This window comes from Cataglyphis hispanica, chromosome 21 (assembly GCF_021464435.1).
Source record: "Cataglyphis hispanica isolate Lineage 1 chromosome 21, ULB_Chis1_1.0, whole genome shotgun sequence".
NCBI classification, from domain to species: Eukaryota; Metazoa; Arthropoda; class Insecta; order Hymenoptera; family Formicidae; genus Cataglyphis; species Cataglyphis hispanica.
The window spans coordinates 678,160-700,759 of NC_065974.1; the positions used below are offsets into that span (position 1 = coordinate 678,160).

General features: G+C 29.3%; 1 protein-coding gene across 6 annotated transcripts; it reads right to left on the minus strand.

Moving 5' to 3' along the window:
• Positions 1-516: 516 nt before the first annotated feature.
• LOC126857455 (uncharacterized) lies at positions 517-17,806 on the minus strand. 6 transcript variants are annotated; one of them, XM_050606902.1, is made up of 9 exons: positions 6,845-6,995; positions 6,340-6,545; positions 5,639-5,762; positions 5,378-5,463; positions 3,768-3,860; positions 2,867-2,929; positions 2,369-2,506; positions 1,516-1,741; positions 517-816 (listed from the first exon to the last, which is right to left on the minus strand). In XM_050606902.1, the coding sequence occupies exons 4-9, from the start codon at positions 5,441-5,443 to the stop codon at positions 674-676; spliced, it is 729 nt and encodes a 242-aa protein (XP_050462859.1). In that variant the 5' UTR covers positions 5,444-5,463; positions 5,639-5,762; positions 6,340-6,545; positions 6,845-6,995; the 3' UTR covers positions 517-673. The 6 variants fall into 6 exon arrangements, with proteins under 6 accessions (XP_050462859.1, XP_050462861.1, XP_050462858.1 ...); XM_050606904.1 differs by lacking the exons at positions 6,340-6,545; positions 6,845-6,995 and adding an exon at positions 17,650-17,806; XM_050606901.1 differs by lacking the exons at positions 6,340-6,545; positions 6,845-6,995 and adding an exon at positions 13,322-13,662 and having other exon boundaries at positions 2,423-2,506.
• Between the last annotated feature and the right edge of the window lie 4,794 nt (positions 17,807-22,600).

Below are 22,600 nucleotides of genomic sequence, written 5' to 3' on the forward strand. Positions count from 1 at the left end.
AGAATAGAAGGATTCGCTATAGTTACAATGAAGCATGCCATTTTAATCATTTTGTACCGGAATATTTTAAAAAATCATCCAAATGCGTTTTCCTGTTGAATTCAAATAATAATTATATTGTGTACTTTATTATTTCTTTTAAAATGAATTTTTTAACTATATCACATGTTGTAGATATAAAAAATTGAATTAATAATTTTTATAATTAATTGAATTAATAATTTTTATAATTAATATTTGTAATATAATATAATATAACTTCAATTTTATTTGTCTTTTTTTGTAATATCTTCACTTATCTTCGCACATTTTATTCCTTACTTCATTTTATCGTTTAAAATAGTATTTCTACACTTTTTTGTAAATTGATCTCTTCAATTTTGTATTGTTTTAATCCAATTGTTTAGCAATATATGTGATTTTGATCGAGATTTGATCAAAAACTGAAAATGTGTGTGTGAGAGATTTTTGTCTAGCAAATGCTATTATAAAATAAGAAAAGTATAAATAAAGTAATGACGCTTATAAGACTTCCCTTTTATTAAATAAAAACCATCGATGTATTTACACACTGATAACACACATCTTCCACGAAAATGTGTATAGAAATCACATATATGTATACATTTGAACTGTTAACAATTGCATTGTGTGTGTCGAGTATGTTCATACTTTATGAGTAATGCTCTTCTTCGCTCGACGGTGAGGACTGGCTAACCACGATCGTTATAGCATCGTTAGGTTGTAACCAAATCTTTGCATTATTACGATCAGTTTTCGGCGAACATTTCGTTTGGACCATTGTTACTTGTACCTCTGAAAGAAACATTCGCATAATACATACTTCAAAATGTTTCTTGTTTATCCTTCGATAATCCATATAACAATAAAGTTCGATAAGCATAAGCACACAAGATGTGTAAGAGATAACTATTATTAATACTCTCGATGTATTCTGCATTTTCTTCGCCAAATTTTATTTGGAAAAATAAATAATTATTTTATTTGAAGATATTTATTTTATTTAAAGATAAATAATAATTTTATCTGTGTGATATTTGACATATTTATACAAGATATAAGTTATTGTTCACAGAGTTTTATTTTATGAATTATTTAAAACACAAGTTTTCGGAAAAAAACGCTTAAAAAATTTGATTTGTTCGATAACTAGATATTCGGCGTGCAACAGTTTCATTTACAAAAAAAAGATATTTTATATAAAACAATTTGTTCATGGCACATTTCTGATGATTTATAATTGTCAAAACAAAATAATGTATGTGTTTTACGCGCAATTTTCGATGACAAACAAAGCTGTCGACAGACTATGACAACTGAAAATTAATACCAAGATATTTAATACAGATTAATGAAAATGACACGTATGTTGAAATGTATAAGTGCGATGTAAATTAATATCGAGGACGCAACATTTCTCTTCTTTTGCCCCAGATTTGCATATTTATTTTTAGTCCTTTCCAAAATGATCCTTTCCAATGAATATATGCTCACCTTGTATCTGATTTGACGATGTCGATGTATCTGGAAATTGAACATGCTTCCTTGATAGCCGACTCCCAGTGGGACTTTTCTCCGATAACAGAGGATTGTGACAACCCGTAGGACTCTGAGTCGGTGTAGCTTTTGTTTCATTGTTGGTGACACCTTTTCGCGAACTTAAACACGACGTGGTGGCGGTCGTAGTCGGTGGTTGAGTTACGTATCGCACCACTGGAACCTTCAAGGGACATTATATGAAATGTAAATAAAATATATCGTGCAATTAAAAATTTTCAGAACGTGGGTAGCGAGATTTAGACAATAGAAATCACAAGTTAAAAAATAAAAAACATGGAAATTATACATTGATTAGTATATACCAATTTTTATGAGTACTGTTAAAAGATTATATGAGAATATTGTGTATATACAGAGAGATAATTTGTACGAGGAAAAAATTCTACAAGAAATATTTCCGATGTGTAAAGAAGACCACAAATATAACAGAATTGTCGAGAGATAGGATCGATTCCCTTACGATATTGATTATGAGAGATAATTGACGTAATAAAATTGCTACAAATATCCCCTTACTTCTTAGCTTTCGGGAAACATTTGGTCGTATTTTTCTCACAAATTTTCCGTTAATCTCCCTTCTCGTTTCATTGCCTAATGATATCAAAGACCATTTATTGGTATTATAGAATATATATATTTTATATGACGATGTCGAATATATATGTTTATATAATTAATCCGTCTTATATTTATTGTTCGTAAATTATATATACGCGAGTTCAATATTTATATTTTTTTAAATAAGCTGTTTGTGAATAAAGCAGTACGACTGAATAATTCACTTAACTTTTCGTCCCTTATCCCACTGTTCTTTCCTCTGCGAAATTTTCGGAATACTGACCCTATATTCGTAGTCATGGGCAGCAGTGCCGCGACCAGCTAAGTACTCTTGATACTGCGAGATGACACATAAAAGCGAATATATCTGTAATAATAATTATTTTGTGCTGAGTAATTTAATATTTGTAATGTATATAAATATATATAAATTTTCAAATTTAGTTAATTTAATAATTCTTTAATTTTTTATACTTGTTATTTTATAAAAATAAAATGTGTTTCTTACTTTCTATTATTATTATTTGTAAGAAAGCCATAGAATTATATATAATTTTGTATAATTTATATAATTTATATAATTATATAATTTTTATAATATGTGTCTTATATCAATCTTCTTAAACAAGTTTAATAGTTTTCGATGACTATAATGATGATTATAAAGCAATTACAACTGTAACAAAGTACTTAGCAATTAAACTTATTGTTAGTCGAATGTACTCACATTTAAACAAAGTAGAAAGAAATTTAACGTGTAGAGCATAACTCTTGCCGGAATAAACTCGGGCTGTAATAGATCAAAAATTTTCCAATATTTTATCGCACAAATCTTATCTCTCATATATGTAAAGACATTTGAAAATTTCATGAGCATTTGAAAAGGGGCGTAAATATACTTACGTCTGTCCTTGTGTCTTAAATGCATATTTGGATTTTCCATGGTTTATTTTAAAAGACTGCCAAGAGTTTTGATATTTCTCTCGTAAAGAACTCGTAAATGCTGCCTCCTAAAATAGTTACGAGCCTTTCAAGCGGCCAATACTCATAAATTTCAAATATTGCAAAATAGAAAATAAAGGAAAAATGAATAAAAAAATAGGGAAAAATATTTTACATGTCAAATAAAAAAAAATTTATTGTTCTCAAATTCACAGAAAAATCGATTGGATTAATTATAAATTTAATAAGAAATGCTGTATAAAAATAGTATAAAACAGATATTGACTTTTAGAAAATCTCATATGCTTGAAGAAGGGCGTATTTAAAGTATTACAATGCTCTTGTTTTCAAACACTTACGCCCCTTTTCTATCAAATCTTAAATTAATTTTCGCTTTAATAAAATTTTTGTTTCAAATCAGTTTTACAAGAATGATTATCTTACTAATTAATACATTAAGAAAGATACAGAAAAATACACTAATTTTTATATTTGATCTAATAATTAATTGAATTAATTATTACTGATAAGTATATCAAAATATTTTAAATTAAAAAAACAATTTTAAGTTCTGTATGTGCACAATCGCAAGAAATCGAAAATTATCTTTTTTATTATACAAATATATATATATACATATATATGTATAATAAAAAACAGAGAAGAGTACAATATAAAATACTCACTGTGACGATGAACAAATATAGCGAATGTGCTATATCAATGATGCCACACATGATGATTACGACAATCCATGGAAGTAGCAACATCTTGCGATCCTAAAAATTTATGCGGAGAGTGAGTGGTACTCATACTCAAGAGCTTATATAGAAAGCTATATGTAGAATTTTCAACATAAAAAAATTTCTGCGAACTTCAGTTCCGTATCATGTTCCTAAATTTGAAGGATTTTAATTATGCGGTTTCGTTTAATAATTCTCTGATATCAAAATAATAAAATGAAGCGTAGTAATGGAAATTCTGTGATGTAAAGTAATAAAATATGAAACGGAATATATTTTTCATCAAACATGTTTTGTGATGCTCGGAAAAGGTTTCCTCTCGTCATGTGCCCTATTAATATTCATGAATATATTATTCACGTTACGTCATATCGCGTGAATGCCACAGTTTGTCTTATTAATAATATTCGCCACAGTCAAGCAGGTACTCAGAATAATTAAGATTCTTAATGTATTTTCACTCTAATGTGTTTCTTTCTTTTTTTTTCTTTTTAAGCGCCCGTGCGAATTTATAATTTTTATCAATTATAATAATATTGCGTACGCGAAGGGGATTATGTGGATTATATAATACATTGACGGCTTATTATATATATTATTGTATGAAAACCTCATTCAGTTAATATAAGAAAAAGCAATATGTATCTATATTATAGATTGACAGAAGCAAAAATAAAAAATCAATACGTACGTTTTACTGTCTTGGCAGTAAATAATAACTACGTAAACAAATTTCCAAATTTAAATCCTTATTTGATTATGCTATTCAAGGATACATTAAAATTGTAAATTAATAATAATATTAATAATTTAAAAATTTTTTAAATAATTTGCAAGATTAGGTTTTCCATTAAGAATTAATATGAATAAAGTTATTAACAACTGTGAATATGAATTGTTCATTGAATTGTCCATTCTGTGTTGCGTTTAATGGTACGCATCTCTCGGGAATAACATGTGTATGTTACACCGGTAGCTTTTCATATCATCCATTCGAGAGCAGCGATAATACTGTTTTATTACATTTAAAGTAATAAAAGTACCTTTTCTACTATATTCTCACGGGATCGAGTGGTAAATGACATGGTATAATAGACGTAAAAATCTACATCTTGAGGAAGACAAAAAGTTCATATCGCGAGAAATATAATAAAATGCAAATTTAGCTGTTTACTCAAATATAATAGCTACGCGCAAAAATACTTATAAAAATTATGTTCTCCTCTCAAAGAAAAAGTAAAATACTAATGACATGTAAAGGAGAACAATAATTTTTTCCTATCTAATATAATAATAGCATCTAATGTGCAACAATAGAGACGGTATAATAATCAAGCTCCTACAGCTACATTTTCAAATTAACCTCTTGCAATTTCTAATTTTTATAATTAAATAAAAGAGTGAAATTATATTATATCACGCTTTTAATCTGGAATTTCGCATTATCTTGTACATTTCTATATTTCCCAAATTAATTTCTTGCAATATATCTAAGTATTACAAATAAATAAAGAAATGGAATTATTATAAGACGCTCCGGAATTTTTCCCTACCTTGTACAAGCCGTACAAAAGAAGGAGACTGCACAACACGCCGCAGCAGGAGCAGATAAGCAGCATTGCGTTGAAATGAACCGTGGCTGAAGCAATACAAGCAATACGATATCGTTTAAGCGAAGCCGACTACTTAGATAGAGACAATTTCGAGGACGACTCCATGCGTGAGATCGAAAATTTTATTACGATGAAGAAATCAAATACCGATTAATTAGAGCTAGAGTACTAACTACTACTTGCTATTTATCGTTCACTTACTTGGCGATATAGTCCCCGCTTCCAGAAAGCTGGATGATTCTGGTAGTGAAACGTGCCCCTTAAGATATTCGCTCTCCTCTCGAAAAACTGTGCCAGTGGTTGATGCTAGCAGTGCAAAGTATATCTAGAATTGTCAATAGAGAATATCATTAATTTATATTTACAAAATATGCCATTAATATAATAAAGATTGATTGAATAAAAATATTTGAGATTCAGGGACTCAAATTTTTATAATTTTATTACTCCGTATTGGATCCAAGACAAATACGCGTTTTATTAAATGTAGGTATTACAAAAATTATACTACAAAATGTTTACAGATTGTAATTAAATTTTTTAATAAAATTATTAATTGAGGCTAATTTATTCATTAACATCATAATTAATTTTATAAATTCAACTTTAGGAATATCATATATTATTATTATTTAAGCAGATCATTCTGATTAATGCCTTTGAATAATTTAATAGACCCACGCGCTGTGCTTTAACAGCGTTTTAACATGCATTTAATTTAATCGTCTTCATTATGTTACATATTTAGGATCTATTTAAGTCTCATTTTTCAGCTTACTTGTTGATATCTCTAGATATTGATTTTATAAAAAAAAAAAGGTAGAAAAACAAACGCAGCGCGAATTCAATATCCGGGAAATAATTCGATTTCGCGTTAACAAGCTCGGGGGCAATCCTGTTACCAATTTGCGGGAAGAAAGACATGTACATCCGTTGCAATAATCCGGATTAGTTTAATTTTGGGAGCATCAGCAGGGGATATCGTCCGCATAGAATTGTACGTTGACGGTCGTTGGCGGTATTGTGGTAATTCACCGATATTAAGCAAATATCTTCCTTTTCTCCCGCTCAATTTTTCTTTCCTCTTGTCCGCAAAAATAACTGTGTGCTGCAATACGTCCAGTTTATGATTTTTAATATTTCGTTTATAAGAAGAAACATATGGAATTTTGTAAATTTTGCTTTTTAGAAATAATAATTTCAAAAAATTACGGCATTTAATCACTTAATTCTTTCTGATTCTACAATAATAAAATTTAATTTTAAATAAATGTTCCTTTCATTAATTACATTTCATTTATTCATTACGCAATATTACGAGAGGCAAATAAAAACATTAATCTAATAATATTGAGCCGGAATCTTTGAAGTAATATAAGGCATCCGTTCGATATGTCAAATACGTACTTGGAGAGCAAATCTTGAAATGTCGAGAAATATTAAACTCTTGTTATGCATTTGAATTAAAATTCTGTGCACGGGGAGCCTTAGTATTATCATTCCGAACTGCACGGGGTTTCCATTGAAATCCGTAATTTTACATGTTTTTAACTCCGGTTCTCGTGTTTTAAAATTATTCTCATAAATCACAATCGTGCGTAATATTCTTCAAGAAAATTTCCACAAACCGCATGATTTCATAAGATTTTCAAAAGCCTCGCTCTGCATCAAGTTTCAAAGTAAAACTCGCATCCGAGCGCGTTAATTAGCGAATATATGTGTCAATCTGTCAATCAATGTGTCTTCGGATATTCGTAACAGGCTTGCCCATCCCATCGAATCGAAGCGAATCGCTAACATTTTTCGTTTCCCAGATCGTTTTTTCAAAATAAACTCACGTATAGACACGAATCTGGAATATGGAGAATATTTTCGAACGATCTCGTCTTGATGTGTCAATTGAAGTAGGCGACTTTCCAGGCTCAACAATGTTTTTCGATATTCATCATAGATGTCTATCCTGTCGGATCGAATTGGCGCCACGCGCGATCTATTCTATCAGGTTGTGTACCGAGACGTGCATTCCGCGATAATCGCAAGTGCAATGCGGGTATCGGGAGAATCAAGTGGATCATCGAGGAGGATCATCGAGATGGATTACTCAAGACGAGTGGTCTTCGCCGACGTGTAACGTTCGTAATGATAAAGATCACGATAGTCGTGTCCGTATTTGCTGCAGTCACGTGATCTCTGACTTTTTTTTTTGTCGTCAATATAACGAGTGAGTGTGGGGCGATGGTTGTTTTCCGTTATACGGTAGAGTGATTCAAATCGTATATTCGGTGAATATCGATGATTTTGTAAATACAGTGCATCGTGATGTAAAAGCCGGAAAAATAACCGGGAGTACCGACTATGAAGTGATGATGCAATCGTTATGATTCTGTACGCGTGTATGTATACATGTATATGATGCTAACCGAATGTTCTCATCTGTGAAAATGAGTGGAGAGATGGATTACCCTCGGGACAACAAGAAACAGGAGAGTACGACGAAATGGATCGACTCACGATGTAAGTAAATATTTATTTGCTTTTTCTCCAAGAAAGCCGTTTCAATCTCTTAATGTTAATATATTTCTTTTATTCACGAGATGAATTTATGTGCGTCGATTAACTCGCAAATGTTTATCGGTTATATGTTAGAATAATATACCTAATCTAATCAATATTAAATCTATAAAAAAAAAATATTAATTTATTCAGACTCGTTATTTTTATTTTTATACAAACAAACCTTTATTTCATGATTGTGATATCGTTATGGATAAAGGATTGAAATGTCTCGAATGGAAAGATTTATATATAATTTTTGTTTTAATTTTTGAAGAGGAAGAGAGAGAGAGAGAGAGAGAGAGAGAGAGAGAAAGAAAGAGAGAGAGAAACACAGACTAAGCACATTTGTTTCATTTAAGTTAAAAATAAATTTGCTAGAGAAAAAAAAGGCCAAACGAGGGGGAAGGCGTGGTATGTTTTATTAGGTAAACAAATTTCCCATGGGTTTATGGTCAGAGTTTGTCCTATATATATATATATAAAAGCACGCACACGATAAAAACACGAAACTGCTTATACAAGGTAGTATTAATTAACGCTACAACAAGTTGCGTAAGCATATCACGACGCTTTTGATACTTTGGATTAAATGAAAAGTCGGATAATATATTCCTCGTACCTTTATGTCATATTGCATTAAATGTTATATTAATATTTTCGCTACTACGCATCTCATAATCATGCATCAGATATCAATTCGCCACACACACACAACACACACACACACACCCTTTTACACTTAATGCCATCTTTAACAATGATGAATATTTAAATTAAACTTTTTCGACTCGCAATGACAGAAATTTATTTCTTACATACTCGGTTGCGAAGAATAAATTAGCGAATGTAAATTCGGTTTCTTATTTTTAATAATATATTGAAAACAATGTTTCCACACTATTCAAAAGACTGTATTTTTTGTAGCTTTGACTACAAAAGAAATTATTGTTATTAAAAATAAATTATAAACGACTATTATCATTTTTTTGTATTAAAAACTTAATTTATTAAAAATTGCCAGCCAAGTTTATATAGATGAAACATCTGTGTGTTAACTTTCCTTTCCGCGAGGAGTGAAAAATATTGACATTTACTTTTAAAATAAAAAAAAAAGTTTAAAATCAAGAGCACTGCGGTAAGTGGCAAGGAAACTCTGTTATAAACGATTGATCAGTACAGTTTGTTTCACTCACAATATTATATATTATTTTATGATAATTTATAGAAATAATAAAAGCACGCACGCAATTGCCGCATATTCTTTTATCTCGCATTAATTTTAATAAAATTGAGCAATATGATTGCTTTTAGGCTGATTTATGTACTCTGTTAAATTAAAAGAATGTTTAATGAAAATTGAAAATGCATAGTGACAGACATTGAGAGATTTTATTAATTTTTCTTTCTTTATTTGATTGCTTTTTCTTTCTTTCTTTTCATTGAAAAAATATATTTATTAAAATATATGCAAACTACAATATATATGTGTGTTGGTTAAAAGATTGTTGAAATTATATTCTAAAAAATATAAATAAATCTTTATAATTTACATATGTGTATGAACATGTATTTCATATCAATAATTTCATTATAATATTTTATATAAATAATTACTGTGTAAACATTTACGTCAAATTAATGTGATTTATTCAAATGTTTTCCTAGAAGGTTATTTATTTTTAACTAACATATAAACGTAATTACCGTACGTAAACATTATTGATTCTCTCGACACGATAAAGTTCTAAATTGAATTTTCTTGATCCAGTACCACAGATTCTTAAATTTCAAACGTTTCTTTTTTGTAACATTCTATGCACTGTTAAGATTTGCTAAAACCACTAGACACTAGAGATCAAAAGATGGGAAAAAAGTGTAAACGCATCTCGAAGATGTTTCTTTCGCCTCGTAGATGTTTCTTTCATCTCGTCGTATCTCTTATATTCATGAAACGCTGACTGAGGGTCACAACCCTCGTTTCAGACCCGTATTTATCATAATTATTTAAATTTTGTTTTATAGTCCTATCAAGTGAGCACACGTGCCTTTATCAAATTTTCATTAAGCTTTTAAATTCTGGTATAAGACTAATTTAATCTTTCATAAAAAAATCATCTAAAAAATATAACATTTTTTGCATTAGATTATTCCATACATTTTTTTTTTACAAAGATATGATTATAAATATAACTGCAAAGAAAGAGAGGAATGCCAGATCAAATTACTTAATTTTCGATTATAGAAAAGAATCTAAATATTTGAGCGATAAATTTCTAAGAAATGGGAAAGAAAAATTAAAAAGTAATTTAAAATGAATAATAAAATTAGGGAATTTTTTATGTTTTTATATTTTTATGTTTTTGAACTTTTCACATCATCCAATTATAGAAGTTAACTACACAATCAGATATCACTCTAAACCTCCCATGGCAAGGAATCAATGATACGACATAACAGAGTACGTAATGAGGTTGCTGCAATTGTGTTTCGGAGACTAATGAGATAATTAACAGAATCAGATAATTAAAGCATTTCTTCTGGGTTTTCGCATTTTTGGCAATAATGATAAAACAAATAAAACTATGTGTAGTCATGAAATAAAATCTATAAACTTAATTAAGCTGGTATCGCATATTTAGAAAAAATAAAATAGATAAGCAGCAATAAGACAAAAGCCGTTTCTTCGCTCCTAGATTAATCAGAGATCGATAAAAAACATAACGAGGATAATTAAATTAGATACCGGAACTTTAGCAATTATGAGACAAAAGTTATCCGATATGTTTAATTTCCTTCATCTTAAAGTCCCATAGAAATTCACATAAATGAGTTTCGTGTAACTTTTCTGCACTATAAGATTTTACAGATACCATTAATTTCTAAGATCTTATGTAATTACACAGACCTTGTTCGATAACAGTTTAACGAAGTTTGTTTCGCGTTTTCGCAGTTTGTTCGATTCTACGATCTTTATAATTCTGAAGTAAAACAAATTTTTATAACAAACGCGTTTCAAGCCATATTTAATGTAGTTACGTATGTACATATGTTATCATAAAATGCATATTTGATATTTAGTCTAGAATATTGGAAATATGGAGAGAGTTTATCTTTTGTCCCGGAAATTAAAATGTAACAATGTTTTCATAACATTTTCATTAAGAAGTAAATGTCACCATATTTATTTAAATAAAAGCACTTTAAAACTAAATTTCAGGATTAACTAATTATATCAATAAAATAGACATACGTTTTTATTGTCCACTCAACTTTTTTTACGAAATAAAAATGATTTTTCTGCCAAATAGAAAAAAAAATTGGAGCACACATCGCGATGGTATCCGAAAAGCGAAAAGACGAATTAAACACGATTGTGTTGTAAATGAAAACTCTCACCGATATTGCAAAATACAGATATTTTTATTTATTTTATTTTATTTTATTTTTCTTTCGATTGTTCCGTTAGTTTTTACAGAAGAATGTAATCGAAAAGTTGTCTAAGAGTACGTTCGAGGAATATGAGCGTGCATGCATGCGTGCAATAACGTGCTACGTGCACTACAAATATGCATATTTCGTCTGAATAGATATATTCCCAGGAGAATATGCTGATCAATACTTAGCAAATTTAATAACGCTATTGAAGTGCGTGAAATGTTCTGCGTATTTATTAATGGACTACTAGTTGCGATAATGATGAACATAACCGATATTACGCGTTGCGTAAAATTTTGTCAATTTACATTAATAATATAATTTAGTTTAGATTATTTATTGCGTACTATTATTATATATTTGTGCATAATTTTCTTCTTTTAATTTCTCTGAATTATATAATTGCAATAAAATTGGTTTTCATTATTTATCACATTATTTTTATCTATTTATATAACATTTTCATTTCTTCATCTTTTGAGAAACAAATATACATATATATCACGATGCATTTAATGTGTAACGCAGTTTTGAGAGAAAATATATTATTATTTTATTTTATTAATTTATTGTAGTAAATAATTTTCTTTTTATTTTAAGAAAAATTTTATAAATACATAACTTATTTTGACATACATTATCTTAAAAGACATAAGATAATGTATGTCACGTAAAATAAAGCCTGAATGAACAAATAAATAAATTTTTACCTATAAATTAATTTTTGCAAATGTAAAATAATTCCAACTTTACATAATTCTAAAACTTAGCTCACAAATAATATAAAAATTTAAAGAATGTCAAAAGAATATATCTAAAATATGCTCAAAACATTAGAATATGCCTTAAAACTTTCATAAAATTTCATTTATGATATCTAAACATTATATTTATGCTTTTGAAGTATTGTTTGATTATGATGTTATCTCAGATTAATCATACAAGCTGTTATCATTCAGTAACATTTCATTATTAATAGTGTTTATTACGCTGATGTACAACGATGTTAAATTCAATTCAATATAATAAATTGCATATTTATGTAATTTTTATAAAAAAAAAATTGAGAAACGCGTACATATTTTTCACGGTATTACATTGTATGCAACGTAATAATCGGTATATTTTGACAAAAATATTCGTGAAAAAAAATATATTATAAAATCTGGACGAGGAGAATTTACTACATTTACTGTTTTCTATCGTCACAGAAAATTTAATAACGTTAATTTTAATTAATTAATGAAAGAATGTCATAAATTATTTTATCTCCTAAAATGTATTGTATAATTTATTATTGCTTCGTATCACTATTTCGTCTGACCGTCGGACGTGAAAGTGGAAAGTAGAAGAATTAATCATTAGACGTACGTGGAGCTATCGCACAAGTCAGATAAATGCCAATCAATGGTATAAATTAAATTTTTTGTCTCTCTATAAATATGTATTTATGAAATTTTAATTACATTATTCTATTTTATTTTATCATAGATAAAAATGAATATAGAAATATAGAGAAAAAAATAAGTAGAATAAATATAGTTTAAATTTTTACTTAATATAAGATATTAAGTAAAGATAACATATAAAAGAATAAAAACTTTCTCTCTCTCTCTCTCTCTCTCTCTCTCTCTCTCTTTCTCTCTCTCTTTCTAATATATATGTAAAATATCTTGGAAAAATTGAAAATTTCAAACGTTCTTATGCGTCAAAATAAATATGCAGAGAAGTTGTTATATGCTAAGATTTTCCGGAATATCATAGTTCTAAAACTGTTCTGCCTAGCCAAATTACGCATCGAAAGTAATATAAATAGAAAATGTGATTTTTTTTTTGCTCATAATTTGCGTAACAATCTTGCTTAAGCAAATGCAAACACGCGCCTGTACTTACTGTAGTATAAACGGCACAAGCGTAGCTGCCTCTGCGTACAGATTGCCAACAACAACAGGACTGCATGATAGCCATGCTGCGAGCACATGGATCTTCTCGGGCAAATTTTAACGTGGCAATTTTTCAACTATTCGATTTTTTTCAGTCGGCGGTCCACGTCGCGAGGGTGCACTCGATGAGAAATTTTACTACGCGGTACTTTTTACGTCGCGGTCCATCGGAAAATCGTGCGCGAGGAGCATCGTCGTATTACGAGAGAGTTTTGCAGCGAATTTCTTTCACATAATTGATAACGCGAGATCGCACGAGGGCGGCTCGGCGCCGACTGTCGGTTTCTCCCTCGCGAAATTTCCTCCTCTCCAGAGTTAGCTCGTGGTGCAAAAAGCTCACCGGCGCCGACGCCTGCGCAATTGTCTATAATATCCATCGTCTACGAGGTACTTTTCTACCCGCGAACACGATCTTCACGTTGACACGTATTGTATTACCAGAAGAAAAACAGAATTGAATCGAGAAAGTGAGTTTCTTATATATATACCCGCGGGATATACGGCAAAACATCTTTTTCTTTCTCCTTCAACTGATAATGAGAAAACTTATTTGTGCGAATAAGGTTTCCCAAGATTTTCCTTTCATAATCATCTGACCAATATCGCCCTCAATTGAATTACATTAACAGAGTGTATATATATATATATATATATATATATATATATATATATATATATAATGATAAATTAATACGATTATTCGATATTACGAGAAAACAAAAAGGTGTCTATTAAAAATTTTTGCAAGGAAATGCTTAGCAACAACGGAATCCGAACATGTTAACATGTATAATTTTAATCTTGGAAACATATTATTTTTAATCGTGCCCCAGATACGTTTTCCAAGATTAATATAAGCAACGCGCAACAGAAATAAAACAATATATGCAATATGTAACAAATTTTCTTTGATATTACGAAGTTTATAACAATCACCAACAAGGCTTTGACTTACCGAATTATATAACTTTGTTGAAATGATGTTCATTGATGTTACGAGGTCGAGATATAAGCATCGATCTTTATGATGCGGCTTGTTTGCCCGGTTACTATTTTATCGCCAGTGTTTCATATTATCTCTTGTCAAATTTCATCAATTCGTTGTTTCTTATTTTTTTTTTTTTTGTTGAAGATGTAACCTCGATATTACGTTTTCGTTTTAGGCATCGATAATTTTTTTGAGAATAATAAATAACAATTTTTTACGTGAGAAAAGGAATGCGAGTAAACGAATGCACACGAGAAGGCTATCGTTCACGTTTCGAAGTCTCATTTAAATTCTCAACTCAAAATGTCTTAAGTATATTTGCTTCAAAAGCTCAATTACACCTTGTAAAAAATGTTTTATTGTCCAAGTTTATTAAATTCTATGAATTTTTATGATTTCTATGATTATTAACGAATAAATTCTTCTCAAATTTATTATTTTTATTGCAAATTTATTGGAAAAAATTTAGTATTGGAGATCTATTTTTATCCTTTGTCTATATATATATATATATATATATATATATATATATATATTTCTTATATCTTATAAATTTTTATTAGTGTCGTGTTTCTATGTGCAAGTACAAAACAAGCTTTATTCGGCGCATGCCAACGCATATAAATAAATTAATTTTATTAGTTTATTTAAATTAATTAAGATTTTATTCTTGTATTTTCCAATTATCTCTGATCTGCTGTATGATTTATTGAGATTCTACTAATAATTGTCGTTACAGCATTGGATATTAAACACGATTATATATTTACGCTTCCAGAATGTCTGCATACTTTTCTTAATCTTTGGATGTTATCATTATTTGAATACGATTTCCATTATTATTATCTACACGTGGAAATGGTTACATATATACATATATGCATATCACTATCTATGTGATTGTTTAATTAAAATAAGTTCAAGCTACAAATAACCGTTATGAAATGAAAATTGTGCAATCTACATAACACCGGATTGGCATAAACTTATTCTGAATTATGCATATATTTTAATTGTCAATGCATAATATAATTTGTGAATTAATTTGTATAACCGAAAAATTTATATGAGCAAAATTGCAAATTTATGTAGAATTTTACGCGAATGCAATTCCGTCCATCCAAATCCAAATGCATAGAGAGAAGCGAAATTTGTTCGCATCACAAAGTCTCGGGAACTATACTTGGGCTGCGTTCTCCACGAGACGCGAATGGAATTAAGTTGGCAAAGTATATATATATATATATATATATATATATATATATATATATATATATATATATATATATATACTCCACTGCAAGGCGGGAATTCGATATTTGTCTAACGAAGTAGCTAATGAATAAACAAGATGTAGATGCGTCGGTGTATAAATTCGTTCTCGTCGACGTGTATTACTTTTGACACCGAAGCTCTACGTGCAATGCGAAAGATCGAGGACAATTTTATGCTAACTTTTGACACGATAACTTCCACGCAAATCCTTAGATTACGCGAAAAGTACCGGATGGAATGCGCGCTTAGCAAATTGATGAAAACTTGTGTAATGAAGATAGAAATAGCGAACTATTTCGTTCTCTCGATATCCTAAGCAAGTTATATTATTTAACGTGCTCGATGTTACTCAAGACAGGAAATTGATACGCTACTTAACTGGCAAAGCGGATAATGATGCGCATCGAAACACTCGGACGGCAGGAAGAAACGAAATTGCGCGAAATTGAAAGCATTACGAAATCATATCGATTATCTGTGATTATCTCGCCCGAACATTTCCGATTGAATCTTTACGAATACTCTCGATCGATCTGCGCATATAGCTCTCTTGATTCTGAAATATATCGGCATGGAGGCGATGGAGACACCGTAAATGGGAATATATCCGTGGTGCGTAAAACTGCAGCTGACGTTTTTGCACATCAAAGGCACATTCATGCTTTGTCGTAATAATTTAAAGGCGCTTTGACACAAAGTCAGAAAATTATGGCTAACGAACGCGATTAGTTAATTATAATCTATATCGGTTTTGTATCCAATATTACAGTATAATCAAAATGCAACCTATTCAATCATCGAAATTTATATTGCTTTAAAAAAATACTGTATTAAATAAATATAAATATTTATATTTTCTCTCAAATTACGCTCACAAAGTTCGTATATGTGTAAATGTATATAAATATATTAGTTTTACAAAATCAATTTAGTTTTTTTTTAATTGTTTTTAAAAATAAAACGTAGGAAAATAGAAAAAAAGAGAGAAATAAAATCAAAATATAATAAAAAAAGTATACCAAGAAGTGTAATTTTAATTTATTGTAAATCAAATTGATCGATTAATATTTGTGAAACTAAATCTGTACGGAAGATCTACTTTAAAGACTATATAATAGGTGCGTCTTTAAAAATCCAAGTCTCATGTACGCGATTTCGTTAACCCTTATTTTCCTCACATATATATACATATACATACATACATATATATATATACATATATATATATATATATATATATATATATATATATATATATATATACGTATATCAGTATGAGGAAACCTGTTTGAGTTTATTTTGCCAGCGAAATCTCAGAGATTACCTTGATGGAAAAATACATTGTCATCCAACGGATGCTGTGTATGTGTATGTGCTTCCAACACTTCATATAGGAGTCTTTCTAGGAGGTGTGAAAAATTCTGCTAAGGATATGATAAAATATACGCACATACAAGTACATATACACATATATATATATATATATATATATATATATATATATATATATATTGTATGAAAGACGAGATTTTAAACTTATCATACTTTTTTGTGTCATTGCCAGCTATGTTTCAATGCACGAAATATATATTATTATTTTTTATTTGCTATTATTTTAACATAAAATGGACAGTAAAATAGAACACTTATTTTATCCAAAATCTATTACTTCGAGATTAAAATAAAAAATAATTTAACTTATTGGTATATATATTTAAATTATATAAAAAAAGCAATGTATTACTTAAAATAATTAATATATCAGAAAGTGATTATTGCACGTAATCAAATTTTTTATTTGTTCTTTAAATAAACATTTAATACGAAAGAGAGAGAAAGAGAAAGAGAACGAACGTATTGAATATTTTTATGTAAAAAAATTTAAAATTTATTTTACATGCAATAATATATTACATAATATAATGTATAAATTAGATTAGATAGGCGGAGATAGCATGCAATTATTTTTACAAGTAACAAATAAAAAGATCAATGAATTATTATAAAGTGCTCACCTCAATTGCTCCATTGTTGCTGCATGTTTTTCTGGGTTATTCCTTTGCTACTTCTTCGTAACACTCACTCGCGAAAACACAATTAATTACGAGATCGCACGTGCACTAATCAGAAAGTGGAATACGATGTCCGCGCAGCACTTTGTACGATATTCCCAACGTTGTTCACGCATGGTTTATTATATTATTTTATATTATATTATATAATATTATTATAGGAGAACAATGCATATAAATTCTAATCGTACGAAACGATATATGATTTAGCACTCGAAAATCGCACGATTAAATTCACGCGTTAATCGTCGATGAAATGCTGCATTTGTTGCTAACAAGTAGTCTCGTTTTAGGACGATTATTATTTTGTATTATGACATAAATGTAAATATAAGCTAGAATAAAAATTTTATAGGGAACATTAATATTGGAAAATATGTTATCCCTTTACTGATTACTCGCATGATACATTTCGATCGAATAAATCATGTGGAAATACGCGAACACATCTCGCAAAATATACGTATCATTATTAAATATTTATATGTCGCACTTTTTTGTTACTTGAATTACCCGATCAATTCGCTCTTTTAATACGAAAAAAATGACAAGCGTATTAATTTTAAACAGGTGAAATTCAATACGAAATATAGTCAATTAAATAAATTTGATATTATTATCTATAAAAATATGAAATAATTTATATTAAATTACTACTTCTTATCGCATAAAAACACTATTTTAAATAATTATATTTCCTTCGAAATAAATAACAATCTTCGCGGTAACTTTATGAATTGTCAATTAATTAATTGTGCGCGAGTATATAACTTTTAATTAGTGTACATGTGTGTGCTGTTCGTGAGAACGAGCTCACACATTTAACAGTTTCCAATACTTGTCGATCACATTTCGAAACATAATGAGACACACTCGGAATGACTTTGCACTACTACCTGCTTGCTCGAGTCCCGCTCTGCGAATGACAACAAAGTGATCGCTTATAAACAGTAACATAAACAGTGTATACGCACTTCTCTCCTTCTCTCTCTCTCAAAGAAAATATTTAACGTATTATAAAATAAATACAAAATATTGTAATAATGTAGGCTTTGAGAAAAATTAAATACGATTGTCGCTGTATAAATTAATAAATAATGAGAATGATAATTATGAGAAGAATAATACTTTTTAATCTCTTAAAAATGGTTCTTCTTTAAATTCTCTTTGATTAAAAATTACAATGGAAATAAGCAAAACGTATACAGAGAAAATCAATTAGTTACAAAAGGATAAAGAATTACGTTATTCCTGCTGCTAATGGAAATTTCTCTGGAATGTCATGAGTAGATAGAAAATTCAAAGGCCATCAACTATCATGGAATATTCTGTTGTTTGAAAATTTTAAATTAATATTAATAAACGATTAATACATCACGATTGTTTATTACTTTAATTCGATCCAACGATTCATCGGTCAATATAAAATTCATTATAGTCCGCTTTCAATCCGATTGTGTAATTGACAAGTTACATTTAGATCGACGAAAGTTTTAAAGCGCGATGACAGATAAGTTTGAATCGAAATATTGAACAAATAATCATCTTAATAAGAATAAAATAATTTATGATTGCCGTGTCGGAATTCGAATCCTATCTCGAACGAATATACATATATATGGCGTATAATAAATAATCTTCAATAAACAATCGCCACGTTTATAGATTTTATCAAAATTAGTTAATCGCGATTGTTAATTGCTAATTATAATAATTGTAGGAAACGAGCACAAGTTTTTGATGTATCGCATGATTTATCATAATCGCGTTTCTCGAAGAATAATAATACACGGAGTGTTTACAATTAGCGCCGCGTACCTTTCCACTCGAGAAATACTGATTTTATTCAGAAAAGATTCTTCATATCTTTTTCTCGTTTAGTTGATTTACGATTTTTTTACGAAATACACGGTTCAATGAAAACCTATTTTTCCGCATTGATTTTTCTTCCCCGTTTCGGCCGTGATAAAACAAAGGTATTGCGCCTTATTCGAGATGAATGGACTACATTTCTCAGTGTCGTATTTTTCAATACAGGTTGTTTCAATACAGCTTCCTTCATGCTCTCATTATTTACATAATTTTCTCTCTATTTTTAGTGGTTATATATTTGTACTATATAAAGTTACAATAATGTGTGTGTGTGTATAAATTGTTGTTGTGCAAGTATTATATTTTAAGATAAAGATATTTTTAAATATGTGACAATATTTCAAAAGTATGCAACTGTTATAAATTATTTTGTCAATGATAAAAAAACATTTTCTTGTAATTATTATATTATATAGATATTCTTCTTCAAAAATTGCTTTTACAGAATTTCACAGATGCTTTTTATTTTAACTAATTGACTGGAAAACTTCTTGATTGAAAAATTATTTTCACAATTCAGTTGCCATGATAAAATTTACTTTTTTGACTTATGCTCTTTCAGCAATGATTGATTCAATTATAAGCATAAAAGCATATCTACTGTATTGTTAAAATTTATTCCAGTTACATTATTATTTAACGAGTTTAATCTTGCGATCACGTTTAAAAACAATTTGTAGAAGCACAAAACTTACAATATAGAATTATAATGTCGTTCTATAATTAAAACAATTCAAAAAATTCTTTTCTTCATTTTTTCCTAATTTTTATTTTTGAATGCGTATATTTCACACGAATTTTAATGGAATTGAAAAATTGTTTAATTTAAGAGAGAGAGAGAATTGTGAAATTCTATGGCAAAATAAATGCATAAAATTTTTCCAATTTTACGTGTGATAATTTATAAAGTAATAAATGCTGTGCAAGTTGTTTTCAGAATATGTGAGCTTGAAACTTGAAGACTTTGGATCCTTAGAGAAGTCTTGAAAAGTAGCGAGACGATTGTGAATAGGGTATTAAGTATCTTACTAGCTTTGTACTTTCCCCAACAAAAGCTTGAATTCCATTCATTTCTTTTATGTTGAGGCTTCATTAAAAGCCTTTGTATCATTGGCAAGCTACTCATTTAAAATTGTATTTTCTTAGTTATTTAGCAGTTTTTCAATTTCTATCTAAAACTAGAGAAAGCAAACGTATCATCTACAGAGAAAAGATAGATATGAAAAGTACATGAATATTGAATTATTTTACATAATAATGTTAATAACATATATTTATTAACATTAATCTAAACGATATATAGAGAAATATTTAAATCATAATATAGTTTGCAGAAAATTTTATCTACTACCTCTTTATCTACACGCCTATTAAAAAGACATATCCGATTTTTTATTTATTTAGGGACAATAATAAATAAACAAGTGAGCACAAGCGATGAGAGCACGAAACCTTACAATGCGTTTCAGGATCGAATAAATTGAATTCTGAATCTTTTGTGACAGACGCATGGCAATATCAATATATCAAGCTAAGATATATAGTATAAATAACCGCGATATATAGCGCGTTAAATTTTCGGTGAATGCCACGTGCGTGACAACGAGCTAACAATAAGCTCTAATTTTTCCGAGTTTCATATTGAAATCTCACGTTGACACGCACGTGTATCGAGTTGATTCTTGAATCTTCTTTGGAATTAAATCTATCTCCTTGGCACCGCTCACACACACACACATATTCTTTGCTTTTCCGAAAAACTTAATTCCGACAAACGAGGGTTCGACATAATAAACCGGGAGGCAGCCTACGTGTTTAACGCGTCCCGCGATATCGATAGCCGCGTCTTATCGTTTAACGACGTTGATTCGCCGGAGGGGAATGTTGGACGTGTATATAGGTGAGGCAGGATACACATTTGGGAAATGAATTCGATCTGGTTTCTTTCCTTGCCTTTTCAGACATCTTCCCTTATAGGACTGGGATTTGGGATAAGCTGCCGTTCGTTTCTACTTTCAGTGGCTTTGAAAGAATACATATATGTATATCACCATGTAAGAGACAGCGAGCATTTCCACCATGTTATCGAGAAAAATGAAATAAAATTCGCCTCTGTGGAATGGATGGGATGAAATATTCATACTTTCCGTTCTATCGAATGCTATAAAATCTTCAAAAAAAAAAAAAAAAAAAAAAAGAGTGGTATTTCTGCGAAAAAAAGAAAACTTGTTTTATTTGTCACTATTTGTGCTACAAATAATATCGAGAATTTTGGAAAGGAAAAATGGGAAGTCGTCGTGTCATGAATAGCGTACATGTATTCCGAGAAACCAGATCTATAGCGATGAAAAAGGATAAAAAGAGAACAAAAACTCCCTCTCCCGAAGTGTGAACAATAGACAAAACGCGTGACGCGGTGCGCGTTTAAAGGTGCTGTATCGAGATGTCGAACTTTTCTCTCGTATATTCAGATGTGATCCTCGTCGATATCAGCTAATCGTTGACAGTGATGTGCTTAAACTTTTTGGCTTGTGTTAGAGAGCAAATATAATTTTTAAAATTATTATTATGTATGGAAATGAAAAATCGACAATATATTGTGTCAAGTTTACACAATAATTAATTAATTGTACTAACATCGTATAATAAAAATAAAATAGCAAACTGATCTTTTTTTGTTATATGTGACATACGAAACATGCAAATATACTCAATTAATTATATTTTAAATGTATATTTGTGCTAAATATATTTTTGCAATATAGGAAATGGAAGAAGCTTGATGAAATTATGTAATATACAAATAATTATAAATATATATAAATAAAGAATGCAAAATTATATTAAAGTAACTTTATAATTTACAGAAAGTCTACTTTATATACGACTCTCTTATAGCGATTCGTATAAATTATAGACTTATCTCTTCTTGATATAATCATTTCCAGTTGCAACAGAAACCCGCTGATCAAAAAATCCCCTGAATATTGAATGTTGAGCTTCTTTTGCCAACGTGATGGTT